This window comes from Acipenser ruthenus, chromosome 25 (assembly GCF_902713425.1).
Source record: "Acipenser ruthenus chromosome 25, fAciRut3.2 maternal haplotype, whole genome shotgun sequence".
NCBI classification, from domain to species: domain Eukaryota; kingdom Metazoa; phylum Chordata; class Actinopteri; order Acipenseriformes; family Acipenseridae; genus Acipenser; species Acipenser ruthenus.
Genome location: NC_081213.1, coordinates 6,364,200 through 6,386,172, shown reverse-complemented (window position 1 = coordinate 6,386,172; position 21,973 = coordinate 6,364,200). Strand labels below are relative to the sequence as shown.

At 38.5% G+C, this 21,973-nt stretch overlaps 1 protein-coding gene across 6 annotated transcripts; it reads left to right on the top strand.

Moving 5' to 3' along the window:
* Window positions 1-63: 63 nt before the first annotated feature.
* LOC117414103 (lysine-specific histone demethylase 1A-like) lies at window positions 64-21,973 on the top strand. 6 transcript variants are annotated; one of them, XM_059000409.1, is made up of 23 exons: window positions 64-172; window positions 894-949; window positions 3,822-4,139; window positions 5,190-5,252; window positions 5,837-6,005; window positions 7,258-7,385; window positions 7,816-7,894; window positions 8,263-8,355; window positions 8,750-8,856; window positions 9,543-9,624; window positions 10,358-10,452; window positions 11,030-11,047; window positions 11,261-11,403; window positions 11,563-11,653; window positions 11,783-11,917; window positions 13,798-13,871; window positions 14,309-14,423; window positions 15,122-15,254; window positions 15,874-16,061; window positions 17,222-17,336; window positions 19,180-19,307; window positions 19,967-20,113; window positions 20,643-21,973. In XM_059000409.1, exons 2-23 carry the CDS (start codon window positions 905-907, stop codon window positions 20,826-20,828), a joined length of 2,652 nt encoding a protein of 883 aa, XP_058856392.1. In that variant the 5' UTR covers window positions 64-172; window positions 894-904; the 3' UTR covers window positions 20,829-21,973. The 6 variants fall into 6 exon arrangements, with proteins under 6 accessions (XP_058856392.1, XP_058856391.1, XP_058856390.1 ...); XM_059000408.1 differs by having other exon boundaries at window positions 7,252-7,385; window positions 14,312-14,423; XM_059000407.1 differs by having other exon boundaries at window positions 7,252-7,385.

Below are 21,973 nucleotides of genomic sequence, written 5' to 3'. Positions count from 1 at the left end.
CCTCTTCGGTTTGAACGACTGCTGCTACAACCAATAGATGCTAGAATTGTCGTTGCTCGGTTGCCGATTGCACCAATAGAATTGAGCCAGAGGCGGAATCACGCAGCTGGCAGGTTCGACTGGAGGTTTTTCTTTGTGTGTTTATTTCACATAACTGCGGGATCTCTCAAAGGTAATCTTATTTGAAGTGTTCAGATTTAAGAACAAAGAAATATGTATTTAAAAACGATTTATAAGGTGTGTGTTTTTTTTTAATCGACTGTGTTTAAAGCACAATTAATATTAGCTGTATGCCATTGTGTGTTATTACTTGCAATGCGGTGTCCGTGGTGCGTGTGTTGTAAATTTTGTATCGCATGCTTCGCTACAATACTTGTTACATACATTCTCTGTAATACTATCTGGGTAATTTTATCCTTTATTGTAGTGGGGTTCTTAATAAACTAATTGGCTTTTGCACTAGTATTAGACTACAAAATACATTTGTTAGCAGACAGAAGTCCTACCCCCAAAAGTAGACGCGAGATAGCAGTGTAGCAGAATTGATGTTTTTCACGGTCGGAATTAACAACGTTACGTATATGTATGTGCTTTTACACTTATACTAACATCTGTGTTGTTAGCAATACTACTGTGGCAGATGGCTTGAACAATCGCATTCTGTTATTTGGGGGTTTCTTTCACTAGTCTGTGACAACAAAGCAGGACGAGGTTGGTTACGTAAGAAAAATGAAACACGGCTGCGCAAACGGTAATTTGCATACTTTAGTAAAAGGTGTTAGCTGATTAAGTAGCACAGTAAAAGTGTTACATTTTTAACTGATCATTGTATTTTGTAACCGGGCATGATGTGGTTGATGTACAACAAATGTGACTCTGTTTTTACTTCTCAGTGAGTGAATGAATGGATATTTCCAGGGGCTCTGAGAAATGGATAAAACCAGACAAGGTTATTATACTAATCATTCTGTATACACTAGCTCATCTACTTCACTTTTAGTTGACTGTTTTGCCTTTTAATTTAATTTAATTGTTGTTGCAAAATGTATATTCTAGAGCCTCAGATTGTGGATATGCTGTCTGTAGGTCCAAGGGGATGCGAGATCAATAATCTCAGTAGAAATAGTGTCATCATAAATCGATACTTGAGACTGGAGCAAAACTGACCCACTTGAAAATGTTTGAGACAAAAGCATCGTTAGAAGCACGTGTCCACTATCACTTGCATTTGATGAGTCCCTTAAAGTGATTTTAACAGCCATTGATTAAACAATGACGTTGTGTCTGATGTGATGTAAATCAAGGGCATTGTCAGCCATCTGACTGCCCAGCTAACACGAACCAGCCTTTAAAATTTATAATGATAGTTTATTTTTTGTTCCCCCCCATGCCCCCATGCCCCAGGTGGTCTACTTTACTTTAACTGTTTTAATATTTATCTAACTGTATCTTGGGAAAATGTGAAGTAATAGAAATATATTATTATTTATTTCTTAGCAGACGCCCTTATCCAGGGCAACTTACAATTGTTACAAGATATCACATTATTTCACTTTATACAGATATCACATTATTATTTTTTTTATATACAATTACCCATTTATACAGTTGGGTTTATACTAGAGCTATCTAGGTAAAGTACCTTGCTCAAGGGTACAGCAGCAGTGTCCCCCAACTTGGATTGAACCCACGACCCTCCAGTCAAGAGTCCAGAGCCCTAACCACTACTACACACTGCTGCCCAATATATGATACAAGGTTTGGTTAGTTTTGCCATATGATTATTGCTTCTTCACATTTTCTAACGTGAAATGAGGGTATTGCTTAGGTCTAAGAAATATCTACAAACCGTGAGGATGATCGTATTCTGAAGGAGAACAGATGTTAAGGGTTACTGTCACTCTTGGTGAATGTTTTCCACCCTAATGTTTCAGCTCTTTCAGGCTAACAGTTAATGGTTCTTGTTTTAAAAATACATGTCAACATATTTTGTCTTTTAACTAAATTGCCCATCATTAGGACTGCGATTCTGGCACAGTAAATTTCATGGGCGAGGTGCAGGAAAAAAAGCAAGAATTCACGGAACGGTCGCCAAATAATGTAGTTTTAGCTACACCAACATACACATGAGCTTTTCAGCAGTACGTCAAAACCAATTATATAAAGACTATTTCTTTTGACTGCTGACAAGTTTAACTGTTACTTTAGAGTACAAAATGTAGTTTTCCCACAATTCTGAAACCGCATGTTGTAAAGAAAGCCTCTGTCTGTAAACTTCTGTTCTCCAATGCATTTGTACTTCTGTCTTTACACACACGTTTTTGTATTTTAGCTGTCTTTCCTACTGCAGATTCAATGGCTTGTAGCTTCCATTTATGTAAAGCACTTCAATATGTTTTCTTTTGTAATCCACAAGAACATTTTTCACTTCTCTGCTTAGCAGTGATATTTTGCCACTTTGCTTGCGCTTGGTGTCGCGATCTTTTCTCCCGATTTCACTCCATAAACTTCCATTCTACTCATTTACACGCTTGCTCACTCAGCTACAAATCTTATTGGCTGATCTACATAGCTACACGTAAATGCTGCGCTCCTACACAACCAAACAATTTACAGATACTCGCAGATTTGTATTTTCAGTACATGACATACTGCCTTATATAAAATAAAGGAAGCATCTAATCCAATGTGTTTTTACATCCATTTCCAAGATTTCACATTTCACTTTATTCGAAGTGAGGTGAGGAAACACAGGCCTAATCTTGCGCTGTGCACTGAAGCCCAAAGGGAAGAATTGTGCACTTTAGCCCGTGCAAGAAATAACATATTTGGAAAAAACGTCCTTTTAATGGCTGCTGACATTCTAGTGTCCAAAAACAAACAAACCATGTTTCAAAGATGGGACAAAAGTAGACATTACCACTTTACAAACTCCAAAAACTCCCAAGTAGAAATGAAACATAGTAACTAAACTGCTTTCTATTCCGTTATGTTTCTGTACCTGGGGACTAAAACCAGCCAAGGTGTGGTTCTGTTCCTAGCTTTCCCACGAGGGCAAATGGGGGAGACAGAATAGGAAGTTTCAGGTGATATTAATTGCTTTGATTTAAGCTATGAACAGTAGTCTATTTGTCTTTGCTGTTACAATACAATGTAAGGTATTCTGAAAGAAGTTCAAACAAGCCCTGATGTAACGCTTTGCCATTCTGAAGAAAGTGCATTCTGGAACGTAAGATTTGAGTAATATTACCCTATTAGCATCTAGAAAAGGAACCACTTTTTAAATTGTTTTATATTTAATTGTGTTCAATCCTCCTGTCATTGTAACTTCCCAACACTTACCAATCAATCAATCTTGAACAATGCATTGTACATTAAATACAGTGAAATACAGGGCATAGTACATTAAATACAAACAGTAAAAAAAAAAACAATGGAAATACATTAAATACAGGCATATTACAATGCAAATACATTAACTACAGGCATATTACATTAAATTCAGGGCCAGGATGTGAATTCTAAACATTGTGGATGCGTGTGTCATACAGAATCATTCGAATAAGATGGAGTGAAAAAACGGAAATAGCAATTTATCTTGGTACCTCAACATGATACAACAGGAGTATTTGGATAACAGTAAAAAAGTTACTAACAGGATTTACAGGAGGTTACTTGAAAAATAAATACATTGTTCATTCTGCTAATAAAAGACTGAAACTTTAGCTAAATAGCTTCTTGGTTGAAAACCCCAAATTGCAAACCATTTATAGTTTTGTATGTATTTAAACTAAAGGATTTTCTTTTTCTGTTTCCTCCAGGAGAGACCTATCTCTTCGTTAATGATGCTATCCAGTAAGAAATCAGACCCTGGCTCCTCATCTTCATCTGCCTCCTCTGTGCCAGGAGATGGAGCCCAGGACCTGCAGCTCCAGTCCCAGCCTGGGGCCCTGAGTTCTGTCGCCGGCTCCTCTGAGATTGGGGTGTCCGTGGACCGCACCCCCAGGAAGAAGGAGCGGGCCTCCCCGAGCGGGGACCCCGGTGGGCCTCCTATGCCACACTCCGCCGCCGGGAGCATGGATGGGGGAGCCGCTGACACTGCAGAGGGGCGCAGGACCAGTCGTCGCAAGCGACCAAAAGTAAACATCCTACATCTCCTGTCATTCTCACAAACAAGTGTGGGAATGCTCTAACATAGGGATTGTCCGTGGAGGGATGGAAAATGGAGACTGAGAAATGTTTGCTTACCCCTATATATATATTAAGCCATGATTGGCACTTAATGCAAAAATGTTGGAGCGTTTCCATCGCATTAGCATGTGCTCAACACTTGAAAATAATGTATTTGCTTCCCTTTACTCAACAACCAGTCATTGTAACTTAGTACCTAAGTCACTTTAATTTAAATGGAACCTCCCCAAATCTAATTACTATTATATTGTCTTTTTTTCCCCTTTTGCATGGGAATAGATCTGTTAAAAAAAACAAATCTATTGACCTCCTCGCATCTATAAAACACACTCTTTGCCTTTTTAAATTGTAATTTAAAATGTACTGTTATATACACATAGTGTTGTTTAGTCTGTTAATTGATTATAAATGTCCAGAGTCATGTGAAGGCCAGAATACATGGTGCTACATGTAGCTTTCTGCAGAATTCTACAAAATTCTGATGAATCTTAACAGATATCACTTTCTTGGTAAGATTAGTTTCTTTTTTGGTGTAAAACTAATTTTATATTGATTCGCTGAATTGTAACAGGTTATCAATTGTAACAGACACAGGAAACAGATAACCGCAGAACATATTGTCCTATCTTGCGAAGAAAAAAGTTTAATCTCCAATAGCCTGCCAATCCCTATCTTCATTTCAGAACCCACTCAAAGCGAAATATGCTACTGCATTCAAGTGTCTCCAGTTTTGCAAACAATCACAATTGCCAAGCCTGTCCCTTTCACATGACACAAAACAACTTTTCATCAGTGTTAGTGGCTGTTTCATTTGGAAATATAATTTTTCCTAATGCTGTCAAGCAATTTGTAGAATGTAGAATTCTACAGCCACATGTTTTTACACAACGTGTTGAGAATTCTGCGAGTTGCATGTAGCACAGTGTTTGCTGGCCTTAAGCCTGGCACAGATCTGCACACATTCAGCATGCATTTTTTCCCCATCTCTTTTTGTGCAGCTTGCAGAAGTTCCAGGGAATCTAAGGGGAGGTTCCAGGAGAACACAGATAAAACGGACCTTGGTATATAAAATAAATTACCTTAATTAGTTTTTTAAAATGTGTAACCTACCACAAAACAAACACAGTTGTTTATGGGGTGCATTTAGATTGTCAGGTGTAATGGAAACAGATGACCTGGTTTAAGCACAGAATAAGTAGGTGGTTATGAAGCTGCTGAAGACTCTTTGTGGAAAGAGACCTTTTAACACATAAGCCTGCACAGAAGTGGATAGACATAGACAGCGTTAGTTATCTTGCTCCTGGGAGTATAGTTGAATACTGTTTGCAGGCCTGGGGACAAGGTTTACTGTTCCAGTCTCCAGTTTCTTGAACCTTCAGATTTTAAAATAAACTTGCTGTTAAACTGTTTCATTGCTTGGTCTTGTCAGCCTTTCACCCTTTGGTACAGAACGTTGCATATCACAGATAGTAAAGAGTTTCAGTGTGTGGTTAGCCTGTTTTTTCCCCCTCTACTTCTCTATTCTCCTTGGTTTAAAGCAAGCTTTTTTTTTTAAAGGTGTTTCATTAGAATCGAGATGGTTGTGTGTTACCCTGGACCCGAGAACGTGGTTTTAATGAAGCGTTTATTGTGCTTTTTGTTGCAGGTGGAGTATAGAGAAATGGACGAGAGCCTGGCTAACCTCTCTGAAGATGAGTATTATTCAGAAGAAGAGAGGAATGCCAAAGCTGAAAAAGAGAGAAAGCAGGTTCCGCCACCGCCCCCAGCTCCCCCTGTAGAGGAGGAGAACGACAGCGAACCAGAGGAGCCGTCTGGTGAGCATTGCTGCTTTAGTTATATAATTATAGTTGTGTTGCTTTTCCTTTTCAGAGAGTTGTAGGACCACATCTATTAATTAATCATGCAATAAACAATTGTTATAGCTAGTGAAACAGTTCCATAAATATCACTGGTCATGCACTTCTATTCATAGAGGTAATGTCATATACCCAGTTAAGAAAGAAACATGATTCCTGATTTAAAAAAATAAATAAATAAAAACAAATAACTATAAAAACCTTTAAAGCTGGGGTGTTTTAAGCAACAGAAAGTCAAAATGTCCACAATGACATAATAAAATTAACACCTCCTAGTTCATCCATTTAATTAAAAAATGAAATCATAATAAAAAACAAAAACGTTGTCTTTGCAAGCATTGTCAACAACAAAGTGATCAATGAGTCAGCATACTGTAGTTTTCCAGTTTGGATTTCTATAATCCTCCAGTTCCCTAAACCAACACTAGAGAGTGCAATTTAATAATAGGATATCGGCATGCTTTAAGCACTGCCTTGGTACTAGACATTAGGAATATCACTTTTGATGCATTGTATTAGGATGAAGCCAATAGCACCAGCTTTATTGATACAGTAGAACCTACATATCTGATTTAATTGGTTCCAGGGGTCCATTAGATATTTGTGAACATGTCTTCAATTTAAATAATGTGTTGACACTGTGAAAAGCTCATTTTAACAGAATACTGCTAATTGCAATTGATAAAAAAAAAAAAAAAAAACCTCAACCCTTTTTTGTAATGCTTACAGAATGTATCTATGAATACTGATTACAAAAACTTTTTTTCAGATTTATACCGCAGCTGGGGTTTTTGTTTTAGTATTTAATTGATAATCCTGTGCAATGTAAGATGTTTATTGTAATATAATATTATAATTTAATGTGGAGCTAAGACAAAAGAAATGAGGAGGACCTAGTAAGAGTCAAAGCAAGCCATCACCCCACAAGTTTGTTCTAGTTGAGCAGAACTGTACAGCTCTAATATCTGAACCTGTGAATCAGCCAGTATTGTGTAACACCAGTTCCAGCAGTACAAAGTCTATATAAAGTCTATATATAGATTTATCAATCTATTAGTGTTGCAATTGTGATTTGTTCTGGGGTGGGGAAACACTGCAACATGGGTGGTATAGGTTAATTCTAAAGCTAATTCCAAAACCAGTGGGGAGAACATGGACCTTTTTGTATTGCGTAAATGTACATTTGTGTGTGTTTCTCTCCTAGGTGTAGAGGGGGCAGCTTTTCAGAGTCGGCTGCCTCATGACCGCATGACATCTCAGGAAGCAGCCTGCTTCCCTGACATCATCAGCGGCCCTCAGCAGACACAGAAAGTGTTTTTATACATCAGAAACCGCACAGTAAGTCACTGGAATCCTTAATACAACTGAAACGTCTATTGAAATGCAACAGCTGAAGTGTACTTGCACATGTCTTTGTCCTGCCTCTTCCAACAAGGCTGGCATATAGAAAATGAATATTGCACTGAGGATGCAGAAACTGTTAGGCAGTGATGTTTTAAAGGCTGTGTAGGTGCAGTGTGGCGGAGAGATTGGTGATAAATGCTTTTGTACTTCTGTTTGAACTCTTAATAGAATCAAACCTGATATAAGACCACATGTACTGTACAGTGGGCCATCTCATTATAGTGACTGCTCTGATGACTTTCCAAGAATATGAAGACCACTTTCAGACAGCCACGATAAGCATTGTATTAGCATATGTTTGTCTTATTTGTTTAACTCGTGACTGTAATGGAATATTAGTATGTTTTCCTTCATCTTGTTATAGCTGCAGCTGTGGCTGGATAACCCCAAAATACAGCTAACCTTTGAAGCCACCGTCCAGCAGCTGGAAGCACCATACAACAGTGAGTTTTGTTTCATTTGTACTTGTGGTTTGACATGTTTAAGTAGAGCTGCAGCTTAAAAGCTTTTTCCAGGACCAATTGACAATCGGTCTATTCAAACAGAAAACCGTTTGATCTTTTGAACTTTTTTTTTCCCACTGTTAACATACCGCAGGGCATTTTCTTTTGGTAATTAGGGTGTAAAAGTAGCACAAATAATGATATGGGTTACTGTTTGATTTCTAGAAAAAAGTGTCTTCTTTTAAGCTTTATTTTTTAAGGAGATCAAAGAGTAAAAAAAAACATTTTTTTAGGTTGGGTTATAGCAATGATCAGTCCATCACATCAACTTAAATGTATTTTCTTTTTTTTTTTTTCCCCCTCCCAAGGTGATGCAGTGCTTGTCCACAGGATACATAGCTACTTGGAGAGGCATGGGTTAATCAACTTTGGCATTTACAAGCGAGTTAAACCCTTACCAAGTGAGCAACAATGTCTTCTTACATTTTAAAACCATGGTTACAGCTCATTTTAAAGAAGTAACGATTGCCCCTCATCAGCATCTCATTCTCCTGTGTTCCACATGCTTTGCTGTTGGCCTTTCTGTTTCCTTGATGTCATTTTTACTTTCACTCAGTTGAAGTCAGTTTGTCCCGCCTCAGTGGTATACAATTTCTTTCCTGTATTCTGGGTACAGGAACCTCACATGAACTTCCTGTTAGACTGAACAGAGGAAACTCTGAGGTCCTGTTACCTGTGTGTTTCGGCAGGATAAATCAGCTTCACCCGAGTCGAAGTAAAAATACAAAAATACAAAAGAAATATTTTGAAAAATACATTTTGTTGAAATGTTTCCTAATTTCTGTCTACTTGCAGCTAAGAAGACTGGAAAAGTGATAATAATTGGCTCAGGAGTCTCTGGCCTGGCCGCTGCCCGTCAGCTGCAGAGCTTTGGGATGGATGCCACAGTGCTGGAGGCCAGGGTGAGCATCCTTACCAGCAAACTATTTCATACTGAGGGTCCTTTTCAAAGATTTATACTCCAAAGTGTAAACTACTAAAAAAAAAAAAAACTGTTTTGAAGTTACAAAACAAAAACAATCTTACTAAAACTGACTTACTAGAAACACCAAAAAAAAAAAACAGTAGTTTACTCTTTGGAGTAAAAGGCTTTGAAAACCATCCCAATGTCCTCCAATACAATCGCAAACCTTAAATAAGAGAAGAATAATAATTACAAAAAACATTCCTGCATGGAACATCCTAAAATATTTAAAATTGTACATTCTGTGACTGGGGTAACACACAACACACAGCAAGAATGGCGTGAAATCCTTCATACCTGGGAAGCATGCACGACTTTTATTTTTCATATGGTAACTATGTAAACCAAAGAAGGTGGTATAAAACAGTAAGTAAACAATCTTTTCCCAGGCATGTTTTGTGCTTCTCTTATTAAGAACTCTCAGCCTGTGTATTTATGTTTGTGTGAATGTCAGCATTTTACTGCACAGGAGAGGTCTTTGTGTTCTGCAGTATCTCACTGGCCTACATGCCCCCTTTGCCATGGGGTTGTTGCTTTTCCTGTTTTGTCATTTAGAAATGCATATATGTTTGATGCACCAAGCATGGTGGTATAGTAAAATGTAGGTTCTCTTTCTGTGCACAGGATCGTGTGGGAGGAAGAGTGGCCACTTTCCGCAAGGGGAACTACGTTGCTGATTTGGGAGCCATGGTAGTTACAGGGCTTGGTAAGACTTTTTTTTTTAAAGGAATGGTCAGAATTTAGAAGTTTCCTTATGATCACGCAGCTTGGAAGCTTCAAATGATGTCATCCTGTCATTATTGAAACCGTTAACAATCCATGTGGAGGCTTTGGGTCGTGGAACACGTTAAATAGCTCACTCTTTAACAAGAGGGGACTGAAATGGTGGGTGATCTGGAGACTGTAGTAACAAAGCCAATGTCCATTCCAGCATAATGGGGACTGAGATGCAGATTTAAGTACAAGTGGTTGTGATGCAAAGCGATGATTGTCTTAGCAGTGAGCCTTGGGCTATTCCGGCTCCTCACAATGTCCTTGTCTTTTTCACACAGAGCATCCCTGCTGAAGTTCTGTCATATTTGCATGTGGTGGGATTGTCATGCATACGTGTGTTTTATACAGGGAATATGTTGATGGAGTTTAGCTTCCTCAGGTCCACTCTAAATGTGAAAAAACACAATACCCCATTGTTCAGTGATACCAAAATTTTAGTGAACGTACTGTTTTAAATTTCATTTCCACAGAAAACTGTAGAACACCTCTTAAAACTTTCTTCTTCCTTAACCATATACACTTTTCATTTGAAAAAATGATTTCCTTTCTGTGCAATGTGAAGTCCTACAATGTCTAGATGCTCATGAGTATTAAAAGTAGTAGCAGGTACAGGTTCTGCTTTTTTTCTCAGTGTAAATATTTAACATAGTCCTATGTTTGTGAAGGTGGGAACCCTATGGCTGTCATCAGCAAGCAAGTGAACATGGAGCTGGCTAAGATCAAACAGAAGTGTCCCCTTTATGAAGCCAATGGACAAGCTGTGAGTAAAAATGAAGCACTCTACATTTTACATTATAGATCGTAAACAATTCGATCATCTTTATCTTTACAAAATATCTCATTCCAACACCACTCTTTTTGCAGACATTGTCATTCTGCAATGCAACACATCATTTTTATGATGATTATGCAACATGATAGCACAGACAGGTAATGCCTCAAGCCCACTTGGTTTGCAGGTCCATCACCGAGCAAACTACTTGATAATAGATCCCTGTCATTGATTACAGCAAGGGGTAGCTATAAGGACGGAAATGGGAAATGAGGAGGGATGTGAGGGTATCAAATGGGGGTGAGGGGGGGGAGGACAGAGTTATTTTTAAATTTTATTTTCTGGTTGGTTCTGATAAGATGATCTAATGAGTGTAGGGGCTGGCCTTCCTCCAGAAGTTTAAAAACTTAATTAACTGTATAATAGCATATATTGGGAGTGGGCGGGAAAAAAAAGGATTTTTAACCTTTTACTTTTTGATATGATGGTTCTTATGAAGAGTTGCTCACTTTTCTTTTCTCTTTCTATGTCCACCCTGATGTTTGGAACCTGATTCTTTTTGAAGGGCGAAAGATGCACCAGTGTATGTATACATTCTATAAAAAGCTGAAATCTACATTTGTTGACGTTTGACTAAAATGCCTACCTGCACAAATAGGCCAATTTATAATGTGCTTTCCAAGTACTAAATTTACATGTGACGAAATAGGACGGATGCATTTAAACTGTTGGAAATGCAGGGGCTGGTGGGACATTTCTCGGTGCTTCCTTACCGAAATCGATGCTTGGATTTCAGGTTCCGAAAGAAAAAGATGAGATGGTGGAGCAGGAGTTCAACCGCCTTCTGGAGGCCACGTCGTACCTCAGCCACCAGCTGGACTTCAACTTCCTGAACAGCAAGCCAGTGTCCCTGGGCCAGGCTCTTGAAGTCGTCATCCAGTGAGTCTGCTTTTCGGTGGCAATGCCTATGACCGTTAACCCCACATGTTTAAAAGCTGTTATTCGCTTTGGTTCTGGGTAAGCAGCATCCCTACACAAAGCCATGGTGCTTTATTGCAAACCTGAAGGTTATTTTTTCTTTTTTTACCCCATGTTTAGGTTGCAGGAGAAACATGTGAAGGATGAACAGATTGAACACTGGAAAAAAATTGTGAAAACACAAGAAGAGCTGAAAGAACTTCTAAACAAGGTAAACCTCCAACTGTCCTAAACATGTTAGAAACCTTCATTACATTATCCAGTGTTCACCTGCTTGCATAAATGGCGCTTTACAGACACCTATATATATAATGTATATGTTTTTCTGTATGCTGTGCAGATGGTGGCGACGAAAGAGAAGGTGAAGGAGCTGCATCAGCAGTACAAGGAAGCCTCGGAGGTGAAGCCCCCCAGAGATATCACTGCTGAATTTCTTGTGAAGAGCAAACACAGGGATCTCACAGCACTTTGCAAGGCAAGCGCACTTCATTGCTTCAGTAATGCCCTTTTTATCTGACAATGGGGATGCATATATATTGGAAGCTGGTGTGTGTCTTATGCATTTATTTAATTTTTCGCAATCTGTGGTTGCATACCTGTCCAACTATCTGTCTTTATGCCACATTTAAAAATAATAATAATAATAATAATAATAATAATAATATCTCTACATACAACTGCTTATCCAATCATAATGAAGCTTGAAAAGTGCATTCTTCAGCACAATGTAGTGAGAGTTTCGGACTCTGGGTTATATGTAGCTCCTTGTTTGTCCGTATGTCTTAAGTTTTTACATATAACTAAAGAAGAGCTTGTTCAGTTGTGGATGGATTTGTTTTGGATACTCTTTATCAAAGTTATTGGAAGCATCAGAATATTTGGGCATCTTAAGTATATTCAGCACTTGTCAGCCTAAATCTACTTTGCATTATTTGCTTTGTCATCGATTTCTGGTATTTTACCTCCAATGCTGAAAACTAGATTTTGGCAACCTAAATCTAAAACAATGCAGCACTGACTTTGTCCCACCCCTTACAGGTCACAGAAAAGCCAGTATAGACGCACTGATAGGCTGATTAAAACATTGTTGTCATTTGAACAGTAAACAAGAACGTTAACAGTTGTGGAGTATTTTTTTGTAAATGTTATTTGTCTAATGCACACAGGACAGCGAAGGAATAAAAAAAGCCTATCTACAGAAGGAAGATACGTAGTTTGCATCACTTGCGTGCAGTAGTTCATTTAAACAAGGTTTCTTTTTTTTCTCTACGTACTTGTCCGGTATGCATTGGCCCCTAAAAGAGGTGAATTTCGCGGTGACTGTGATTTTAGGTAGACCCCTGTACATAGGTCATGGTGTTTTTACTTTTTCATGTTACCAATAGCTCTAATTTTGGATTTACAGCTGTGAGAGAAATAATGTCATTTTTTAAACTACTTTTACAGCTTTTATCCTAAACAGGCCTTTAATTCAATGAGAACGGAGAGAGCTCTGCTGTTTTATAATACTTAAACATGCTTCAAAGTCAATAAAAATAGGCTTTTCGCCTTAGAAGATGCATCAGACCACAACCATTTTGCAGCTATACTAAGGTTATGTCTTTAGGAGCATGAGGTCTCAGTTTTATGATAGAAGTCAACATTAAAAAAAAAAAAAAGATTTTGTTTCTGTATGTCCTGAGTGTTTTGGTCTGTGTTTTCTTTGGAAGAAGAAAAATGTATTTATTTTTTGGAAACGGTTTAAATCTGCCCAACTTGATTAAATTGTTTGTCCAGCTTTTTTGGGCATCCAACTTTTTCTTTTAGCACGCCAATTCTTAAGACAGGATGCTATAAGTGTAGAAGTCTCAACTGATTTCTAGTCATGTCAATCTGTGCTAGAAGTGCAGCTGTTATGACAAGACGCTTCTGTCTCCTTCAGTATCTAGTCAACCACTTCAAAGAAACCCCAGGCACCCTTGTAAAAACAGACCAGACCCTCAGATCAGACAGAAGGGAGAGGGCAGAGAATTTTTGTGGTGTCTGTTTTTTGTTTTAAGCAGAATGTTTCATCCCAAAGAAAACAAGTTTATCATCAAGGTACAGTCATATAATGGAAGTATTTGGACAATCAAAGACCCATTCATTGCATATGTGCCTTGAATCTCCCTTTTCTTACATGTACATAAGTGGCTATCCTGGCACTCAGAAACAGATTTAAATATTCTTTGATGCCGGTAATGCGATCTTGAATCTGGCTTAGGTTAACATATTTTTGCAGAGATGGTTATAGACAGCAGTTGGAATGGAATGAGCAGTATGTAAGTATCTTTCTCTAATTGACCTGGCAACACGCTGTCACGTATTGTTTCGCAGGAGTATGATGAATTGTCTGAGGCGCAGGTGAAGCTGGAAGAGAAACTACAGGAACTTGAAGCCAATCCCCCCAGGTATTCCACAGTTTTCAGTAATTCAGACAATGCCCTGTGTTCCAATATTAGTCTATACTTGTTCTTTAGAATGCTTAGACTTCAGAGGCTCCAAACAATTGTTTTTAAAGGGGCTCTTGGGTATAAAAGGGCTTTATTTCTACATGTTCTCAGAACAACATACAGTACCTACGGGTTCCTTCTGTGCCTTACAGCACAAACTCCATTACTCTGTAACCCAAATTCCATTTTGATCCATTACCGGTAATTAGGAATAAAAAACGGAGGCTGAGCCAGACTGTTTGTGGTTTCCAAAAAGTATGCAGAAAATCTGTTTTCCAAAATGATTTTGTAACATGAAAACTCATGCACGACCCTATGTATGGTTAAGACAATACCATACACCTTTATGTTATTATATGTATACTCTTAAGTTTTTTTTTTTTTGCTTTTTTGAGTAGTGATGTGTACCTCTCATCAAGGGACAGACAGATCTTGGACTGGCATTTTGCTAATCTGGAATTTGCCAATGCCACGCCTCTTTCAACCCTTTCTTTAAAGCACTGGGACCAGGTAAGGCATTCAAAGATTTCTGCTGTTTGATTTGAATTCACCATGTAAGTTACAACATGGAAGTGAATGGTAGGCTGTGTTAGAATAATGGACAGCATTCATAGCTAATTATAATACGAGACGTGGTTTTAAGAACACAGGCTGCCAGATCCCTTGGCCCTCTACCAGGAGGAGAGTGCATGTGTATATTGGACCCGATTTTAACCAAGATGTTTACGTCATAATGCAGTCCCATTTCCTATGTGTCTGTTTTATTTCATACAGAATAGGTACCAGAACAGCTGAAATACTTGAAAAAAAGTGTGTTCCACCTCCCTTGATAATAAAACCTGACTGAAGCTCAGATTTAGTGCATTTTAGCACTGTAAAATGAACCATTAAGAGTTAACTGTATGAGTGATAGGGTTATAGTGGAGGTCTATGTTATACGTGTGTTATTTTTCCCTGTTTAGTTTTTTTTATTAAAAACGCTCATTCATTTGGTGGGTTTTTGATTGCTATATATTCAGAGCAGCCTGCACAAAGCTGATCAAACTATACAGGCAGTTTTACAATAGGTCATGTTTTTAAGTATAATTACAGCTTTTTGTTTTTAACTGAAACTTTAAAAATAAGTTACATTGATATTTTCAGTAGTTGCAAGATGAACTGATCTTATTGTAAGGTTTTAATACAGCTTTATCTGTTTTTGTTTTTAGGATGACGACTTTGAGTTCACAGGCAGCCACTTGACAGTTCGGAACGGATACTCGTGTGTTCCTGTTGCTCTGGCAGAGGGACTGGATATCAAACTGAACACAGCTGTGCGGCAAGTCCGCTACACGTCATCAGGTTGGTATAAGAGAACACAGCAGTTCAGTAAGTCCTAGTTGCTGCAGCCTCTGTGGATGAATCAAAGGATGGGTGAACAATCTAGTAAACAGATGACAAATGCATAGCTGTTGGGTCAAGATCGAGACTTAACATAGAAACTTAATTGGACCAAACACTGAGATCGCTTAAACTGCTAAGCAATGGAAGCCTTTTTTATTACTTTATTATAATTTTCTCAATATAGTATTTTCTGTTAATTGGACATTCCCATATTGGGAAAATCTGGTCTGTCAATATCCTGCTTGTATACCCTAATGTTCCTTGATCTCTAGAATCATATCCTGTATCCCTTAGCATTACTGTAACGATTCCAAACCTGCATTACTGTTCTGTACAAAACCTGGTGCTTTTAGGCTGTGTATTAAAAAAGGGTGATTAGAAAGTAAGTGTACCACATCAATGATATGGTGCATTGATGTGGTAAACTTACTTTCTAATCACCTTGTATAATCATTCGTACAGTTAGTTAATTTTGCTATTGCATTCCTGAAAAGCTATAGTTTTGAAATAATAATAAACACTTGAATCCAATGTTAAGGTTTAAAGGAGAGCATCTGTGCTCTGTTTGTGTTTTCAGGTTGTGAAGTAATTGCTGTGAATACCCGCTCCACCAGCCAGACCTTCATTTATAAATGTGATGCTGTGCTGTGCACCCTCCCCCTGGGTGTTATGAAGCAGCAGCCTCCTGCCGTGCAGTTTGTACCCCCGCTTCCTGAGTGGAAAACCTCAGCCATCCAGAGAATGGGCTTCGGAAACCTCAACAAAGTACATAACTCTACTAACGCTACTAGCATCTTCACCCAGGGCCCCCCATACCACATGCTTCGTCTTGGAGCTTCCCCCCAGCTGCTCTTGCATTTCAGCATCTCACATAACTTGGATGCAAGTCCATTCAACTCAGTTCAATTGTAAAAGAACAGGCAATTCTATGAGACACATACAGGGAATGGGCCAGTAATATCACCCAGAGCACTCTGCTTAGGTTAGTGAAAGTGTTGCAAGCACTGTGTCTACTCCCATATGTTTTTTAACTGGGGAATGCATAAATATAAATGTGACTCATTTCACTACTTTTCAGCCCATTCGTGTAGAAAGAGGTTTAGGAATATTGTGTTTCCTAATGTAATGATCCTTGCAATCTTTCATAAATGTAGATCACTGCAGGTTATTAGCATGTTCTGTTGTACTCTGTATGTGTTTGTTTCTAAACTATGGTGTGCTATACCTGGAGGGAACATTCAAGCTTAAAAGGTGTTCTTAATATTTTTTTTTGCATATGTTATGCCCATTCAGTACCAGCATGAAGATGAGATCTGCAGTACGTTCAAAAATAAGAGGGGGTGGGGGGGGTGGAGAAAAGCATATGCCTTTCTAAAACCTAGTTTTAGGATGAAGAAAAAAAAATCATTCAAAAACTTAATTGCAAATACTGTGGTTGAAATCATTAAGGGGGAAATGTTCTGCTACTGTAATTCTTAAATAATCTTTGCTTAGTACAGTAAAGAATGGTGCAGAACTGTCACATTTTTCTGCTGCATTGTTTATGGGCATCATTTTAGGCTGCGGAAAAAATGCTGCAGTATTATGCAAGATGTTACAATATGTGGTTTGGCCAGCAGAGGGGGCAAATGACAATAAAATAAATCACTTTGATGAAATGATGCCTAAAAGAACCTTCCCTGAAAAACATTTTGACTGTGAGTCTTTGTCAACATTAACAAGAGTGGGGTACTGTAATCCTTGCTTACAGTTTAGTTGTTAGTGTATCATTTTGTTTTATGCTAACCCAATTTGAACAAAAGTTTGCTCCTAGAGATTATAATGAAACTGCTGTTGTTCTTTAACTTTGTCATTTCTCTTCCTTGTAATAAGAATGTGTTGTTAACTGTATAAATCCCTTATGCCTTCCCTTGTTCTGACACTAGGTGGTGCTGTGTTTTGACCGTGTCTTCTGGGACCCCAGTGTTAACCTGTTTGGTCATGTGGGGAGCACCACAGCCAGTCGGGGGGAGCTCTTCCTATTCTGGAACCTGTACAAAGGTAAGGGCAGGAACCTGGGCACAAAACCGACACATCTGAGATTCACATTAATCGATATACACCAGAACTTCAGATATCCCACAATGCTGAGGAGCAGAACAAGTAGCAGGTTTTTAAATGTAAAGTTTTTTGCCATTGAACACTCTCTATAAATAGCAGATGCATTCATGTAGATGTAAAAATGTAGACCCAGCATGCAACATGTCTATCTGTATGTTGAGGTGGTTTATTTTTGTCCTGCTGTCAGCTTAACAGTAGGTAGAATAAATGAATTTCCTGCCCTATTGTGGCTGTGCTAAAGTAGACTGAGCACTTACTGTGATCAGCACAGTGGAAACTTGCTTCAGGTAATAATGCAGTGAAGTTTTGCATTTCCCAATTCTGCCCCTCTTTAGAAAACACATAAAGGGCCTCTGAGCTTTATTTCCAAGTCAATTAAATAAAGTTGTTGGCTGTGAGCCATATGCATTTTGTTTTCCCCTTTAAACTATCTGCTTATGGTTTCTAGTGTGTCTATAGTACTGTGTAAAAACAAGGCAGCAGTGTGGCGCAGTGGTTAGGGCTCTGGACTCTTGACTGGAAGGTTGTAGGTTCAATACCTGGTAGGGGACACTGCTGCTGTGCCCTTCAGCAAGGTACTTTACCTAGATTGCTCCAGTAAAAACCCAACTGTATAAATGGGGAATTGCATGTAAAAATAATGTGATATCTTATAACAATTGTAAGTCGTCCTGGATAAGGGCGTCTGCTAAGAAATAACTAATAATAATAATAATAATGCCTGAAGGTGCTGGAAGCATGTGTTTTACTTCTGGTAGATTCATTTTAATAGTCATTATTTGTCAGCTAGGGAAACAATCGTTTGTAGCTTAAAATGGAAATAGTTAGTTTAGTCATCTGACCAATTGCATTTCTGCTTTCTTGTGTTTTAAACATGCCTTCCTATTTTTCAAATGTTGAAAGGTTAATCAATTTATCCAAAATGACATGATCTTTTTATTGTACACTTTTTGAAAATGTTTAAAAGTGGATATTAAAGTTTACATTCTTGTGAAGGTAATTAACTCATTGGCCAAAATAAGTAAAACAATTTGGAGTTGGACCAAAAGAAAAAGAGGAGGCTGGAATTGTCAGTTCTAGGCAGACATCCATTCCAGCCTCACAGTCCCACCGCATTATTGCCTTAAAGTGATACTGAACCGGGTTTAAAAAACAGCACATTACTTTCCCTGGTTTCCTGATTTGTAGCACAGATGAGCCAATCAAAGTGCTGATTCGGGAGAGGAGTCTGGAACCAATTACATTTTTCTGATTGAACAGGTTGGGTTTTAGCAGCCGATGTTATGAATTGAGAAGACATTTTGACAGGAAGACCCGAAGCATAACTGATGCAAAATAAAAATAGCTAGTGAAGACTGGTTCATGACCAGCGATGTGTTAATAAAAATATCAAAACGAGCAATTATGTTGAAAAAGATATTGCAAAAATACATGCAACAAAGCAGGAAGCTAGCAATGTGTTGTGTTTTAAACCCTACAACCTATCTAGTAACACTTCAGCAGGAGGAAATGGTCTGGCAGTGGTACAGCAATAAAACACCTCGCTGGACGAATATGTTATAATTACATTTTTAGCTATTTTAAGAACCGCTCATTAAAATGTGGTACAGGCATTCCTTAGCCCAAGTTTTTGAGTATTTTCAAATCAAGGCCATGGTGAATTACTTTTCTCAGAATTCTGACTTCTGTTTGTTAATGAAGACTGTAAATTGAGAACCCACATTTTGATAATTTTGCACAGTATTTTTAAATGTATTATAAATACAAATGCCCTCTTTTCCAGCTCCAATCCTACTGGCCCTGATGGCTGGGGAGGCAGCTGGCATTATGGAGAACATCAGTGATGATGTGATTGTGGGGCGCTGCCTGGCAATCCTCAAGGGAATTTTCGGTGGCAGTGCCGTACCACAGGTATGTCAGATTACTGAGTGATACTGTATGTCCTGGATTATACTATGCACCATTTAGTTCCATTACCCAAGTGGAATGTTCACACAAGCATCCTTTATATAGCAAATGCCAGCACCACCGTATTTTCACTCCCTGCTTTTGCCTGAAGAGCTGGACTCTCTTTCTTTTAAACATATTGTATTGCCGCCTTTGCAATTAAATACGTGACCTACATTGTACCTGAAGCTCCTGCAATTTGACACTTAACAGGTTGTTACATTTTGATTGTATAATATAACTGAAAATTAAAAGCAAACAAAATGCAGCCAAGTTTACTTGTTTTGTATTGTGATTTTGTTTGGTTTCCGTTGCCATGAAAACGATCTGTTGACTGACATGTTTGGAAGTTGTACTCGCATGTTCCCTTTGGCTGTGTGAAAGGGTTATGAAGGTATTATACCGGCATAGATTGCGCAATTTCATGCTGTTTCAATGGGTATTTAAAAAATACATATATTGAAACATCTCTGAGACGGCTCAGTAGCAGCGTGTGTGTGTGTGAAAGAGGTATTAGATGCATCTTAGTTAAGTTCAAATCTTTAGGGACTCATTCGGTTAATATAAAGAGTTATTTGGGAAAGGCTGGAGTTTAACCGGTGAATGTGTGTGTGTCCTTGCAGCCTAAGGAGACGGTAGTGACGCGCTGGCGGGCTGATCCATGGGCCAGAGGCTCCTACTCCTACGTAGCTGCTGGGTCATCTGGGAATGACTATGACTTGATGGCACAACCGATAACACCAGGACCTGCCGTTCCTGGAGCTTCGCAGGTGAGAGATCTGAGCAATTACTGCTCCTACCTTTGTTTATTTGTATACAATGCATCTACGCTTCTCCACTGCAATGTTTAAAACAGTATTAAAACATAAAAACTGAAGCATGCACATTCAAATAAGGTTTAATGATTGTGTGCATCATTGCTAAAACATCTAGATGCAGAATAAAACAGCCAGGTTGAATAGTAAACCTTAAATAGATTTGGAAATAAGATACGTTATAAGCTACTTTAGACAAGGCAGGCCAACATTCCTTCTAATCAGGGTATAAGCCAGCTGGATGTGTTGCACTCTATAATGTCTTTGTTTAATTCTTTGGTAATGCAGAAGGCTAGAAAAACACCATCTCTTTGAAAATCCTGAAGAGTGCTATTGTTTTCTTATCTTGCATTATTTATTTGACTTACTACCATTGGTGGAGAATGTTGTACATTTGAAATGAGAGATACATGTGGGATGACCTGTATTTGTTTTCATACATTTTTGTTGCCTTGTAAATGTCCTCTCCTTGTTTTCTTCCCAGCCGGTTCCCCGCCTGTTCTTTGCCGGTGAGCATACGATTCGTAACTACCCAGCCACTGTCCACGGAGCCCTGCTCAGCGGTCTCAGAGAGGCAGGGCGGATTGCAGACCAGTTCCTGGGAGCCATGTACACGCTGCCACGCCAGGCAACGCCCGGAGTCAACCCCCAACCCTCTCCCAGCATGTAGACCACAGAGGGAGAGCAATTTCAATCTGCTCAATACACAAGAACTGAGAGCTCGGCTGGATTTCTGTCTGTCCTGTGCATTTGTTGTGGTCTCCATTTACACCTTGTTGTGGAACTGGTGCAAGAAACTGGAGATGCACAGTCATCTCAACAGAAAAAAGCTAATGGGGAGCGTCTTGGAGATCCACCGTAATCTCAACAAAAAAGCCGAACAGGGAGCGTCTTGGTGCACAGCAGTCTGAACGCATTCAATCACGTTTTGTTTTTATTATTCAAACTTGGTCCTCGACCGAACCCAAAGTTGTTTTGGGGAGGGGGGTTACACAAATTCTGAAGATTACCGAGATGGGTTAGGGTCCACTATAACATTTCACACTAATGTACAAAGTAATAGGGATGTATCAGTCCTCAGTATCCAACCAGATGAATATTACATAAAGATCCATTTGTGGTATAGTCCTATTGCTTTGATAACGCTGACAACTGATTCACTGCATTCCTTTGCTGTGGCTAGGTATTTATTAAACAATCGTACTAAACACAAGATCATACTGTCTATGAGATTAGGAAACTTGACGAAGCCAGTATTTGTCTGTCTGAAAACAGTAATGAAGACAAGCTGAAATGGTCACGTAGCCATTTTAGCCTTTTTTTTTTTTTTTTTTTGTATTTGGTGTACAACATGATTACAGTGCTTTGTAAGATTTGATTTGACATTCAATGTAGCAATATCAAACTCTGTTGAAAATGGATGTATTGGCCTATTTCTTTCCTTTGTTTCTCTTTGAATGGAAGTCGAGTTTTGCTCAGTGTCTTATCGATTACGTTCCTAGGCTAGCCAGTGCCATATGCACTTGTAGCATAAGTCACAATTGACCATTTTTCTTCGTAATGGTGTGGGAGGTTTGGGGGCAATTTAAAAAAAAAAAAAGAAATAAATAAATATTAAATACATTTCATGGTTTATTTTTGTAGGATATTTTTTTTTGTGGGAGGATCTACTTTAGTTAGCACATGATTTTCAGTTGTGTTTTGTTTTTTGTTACTACATTCTTTTTTAATATTTTGATGAACGCTCTTGACTATAAAACAATAAACAAAAACAAACGGCATCTTGTCTTAATTGCGTAATGGCAAGATAGAAAA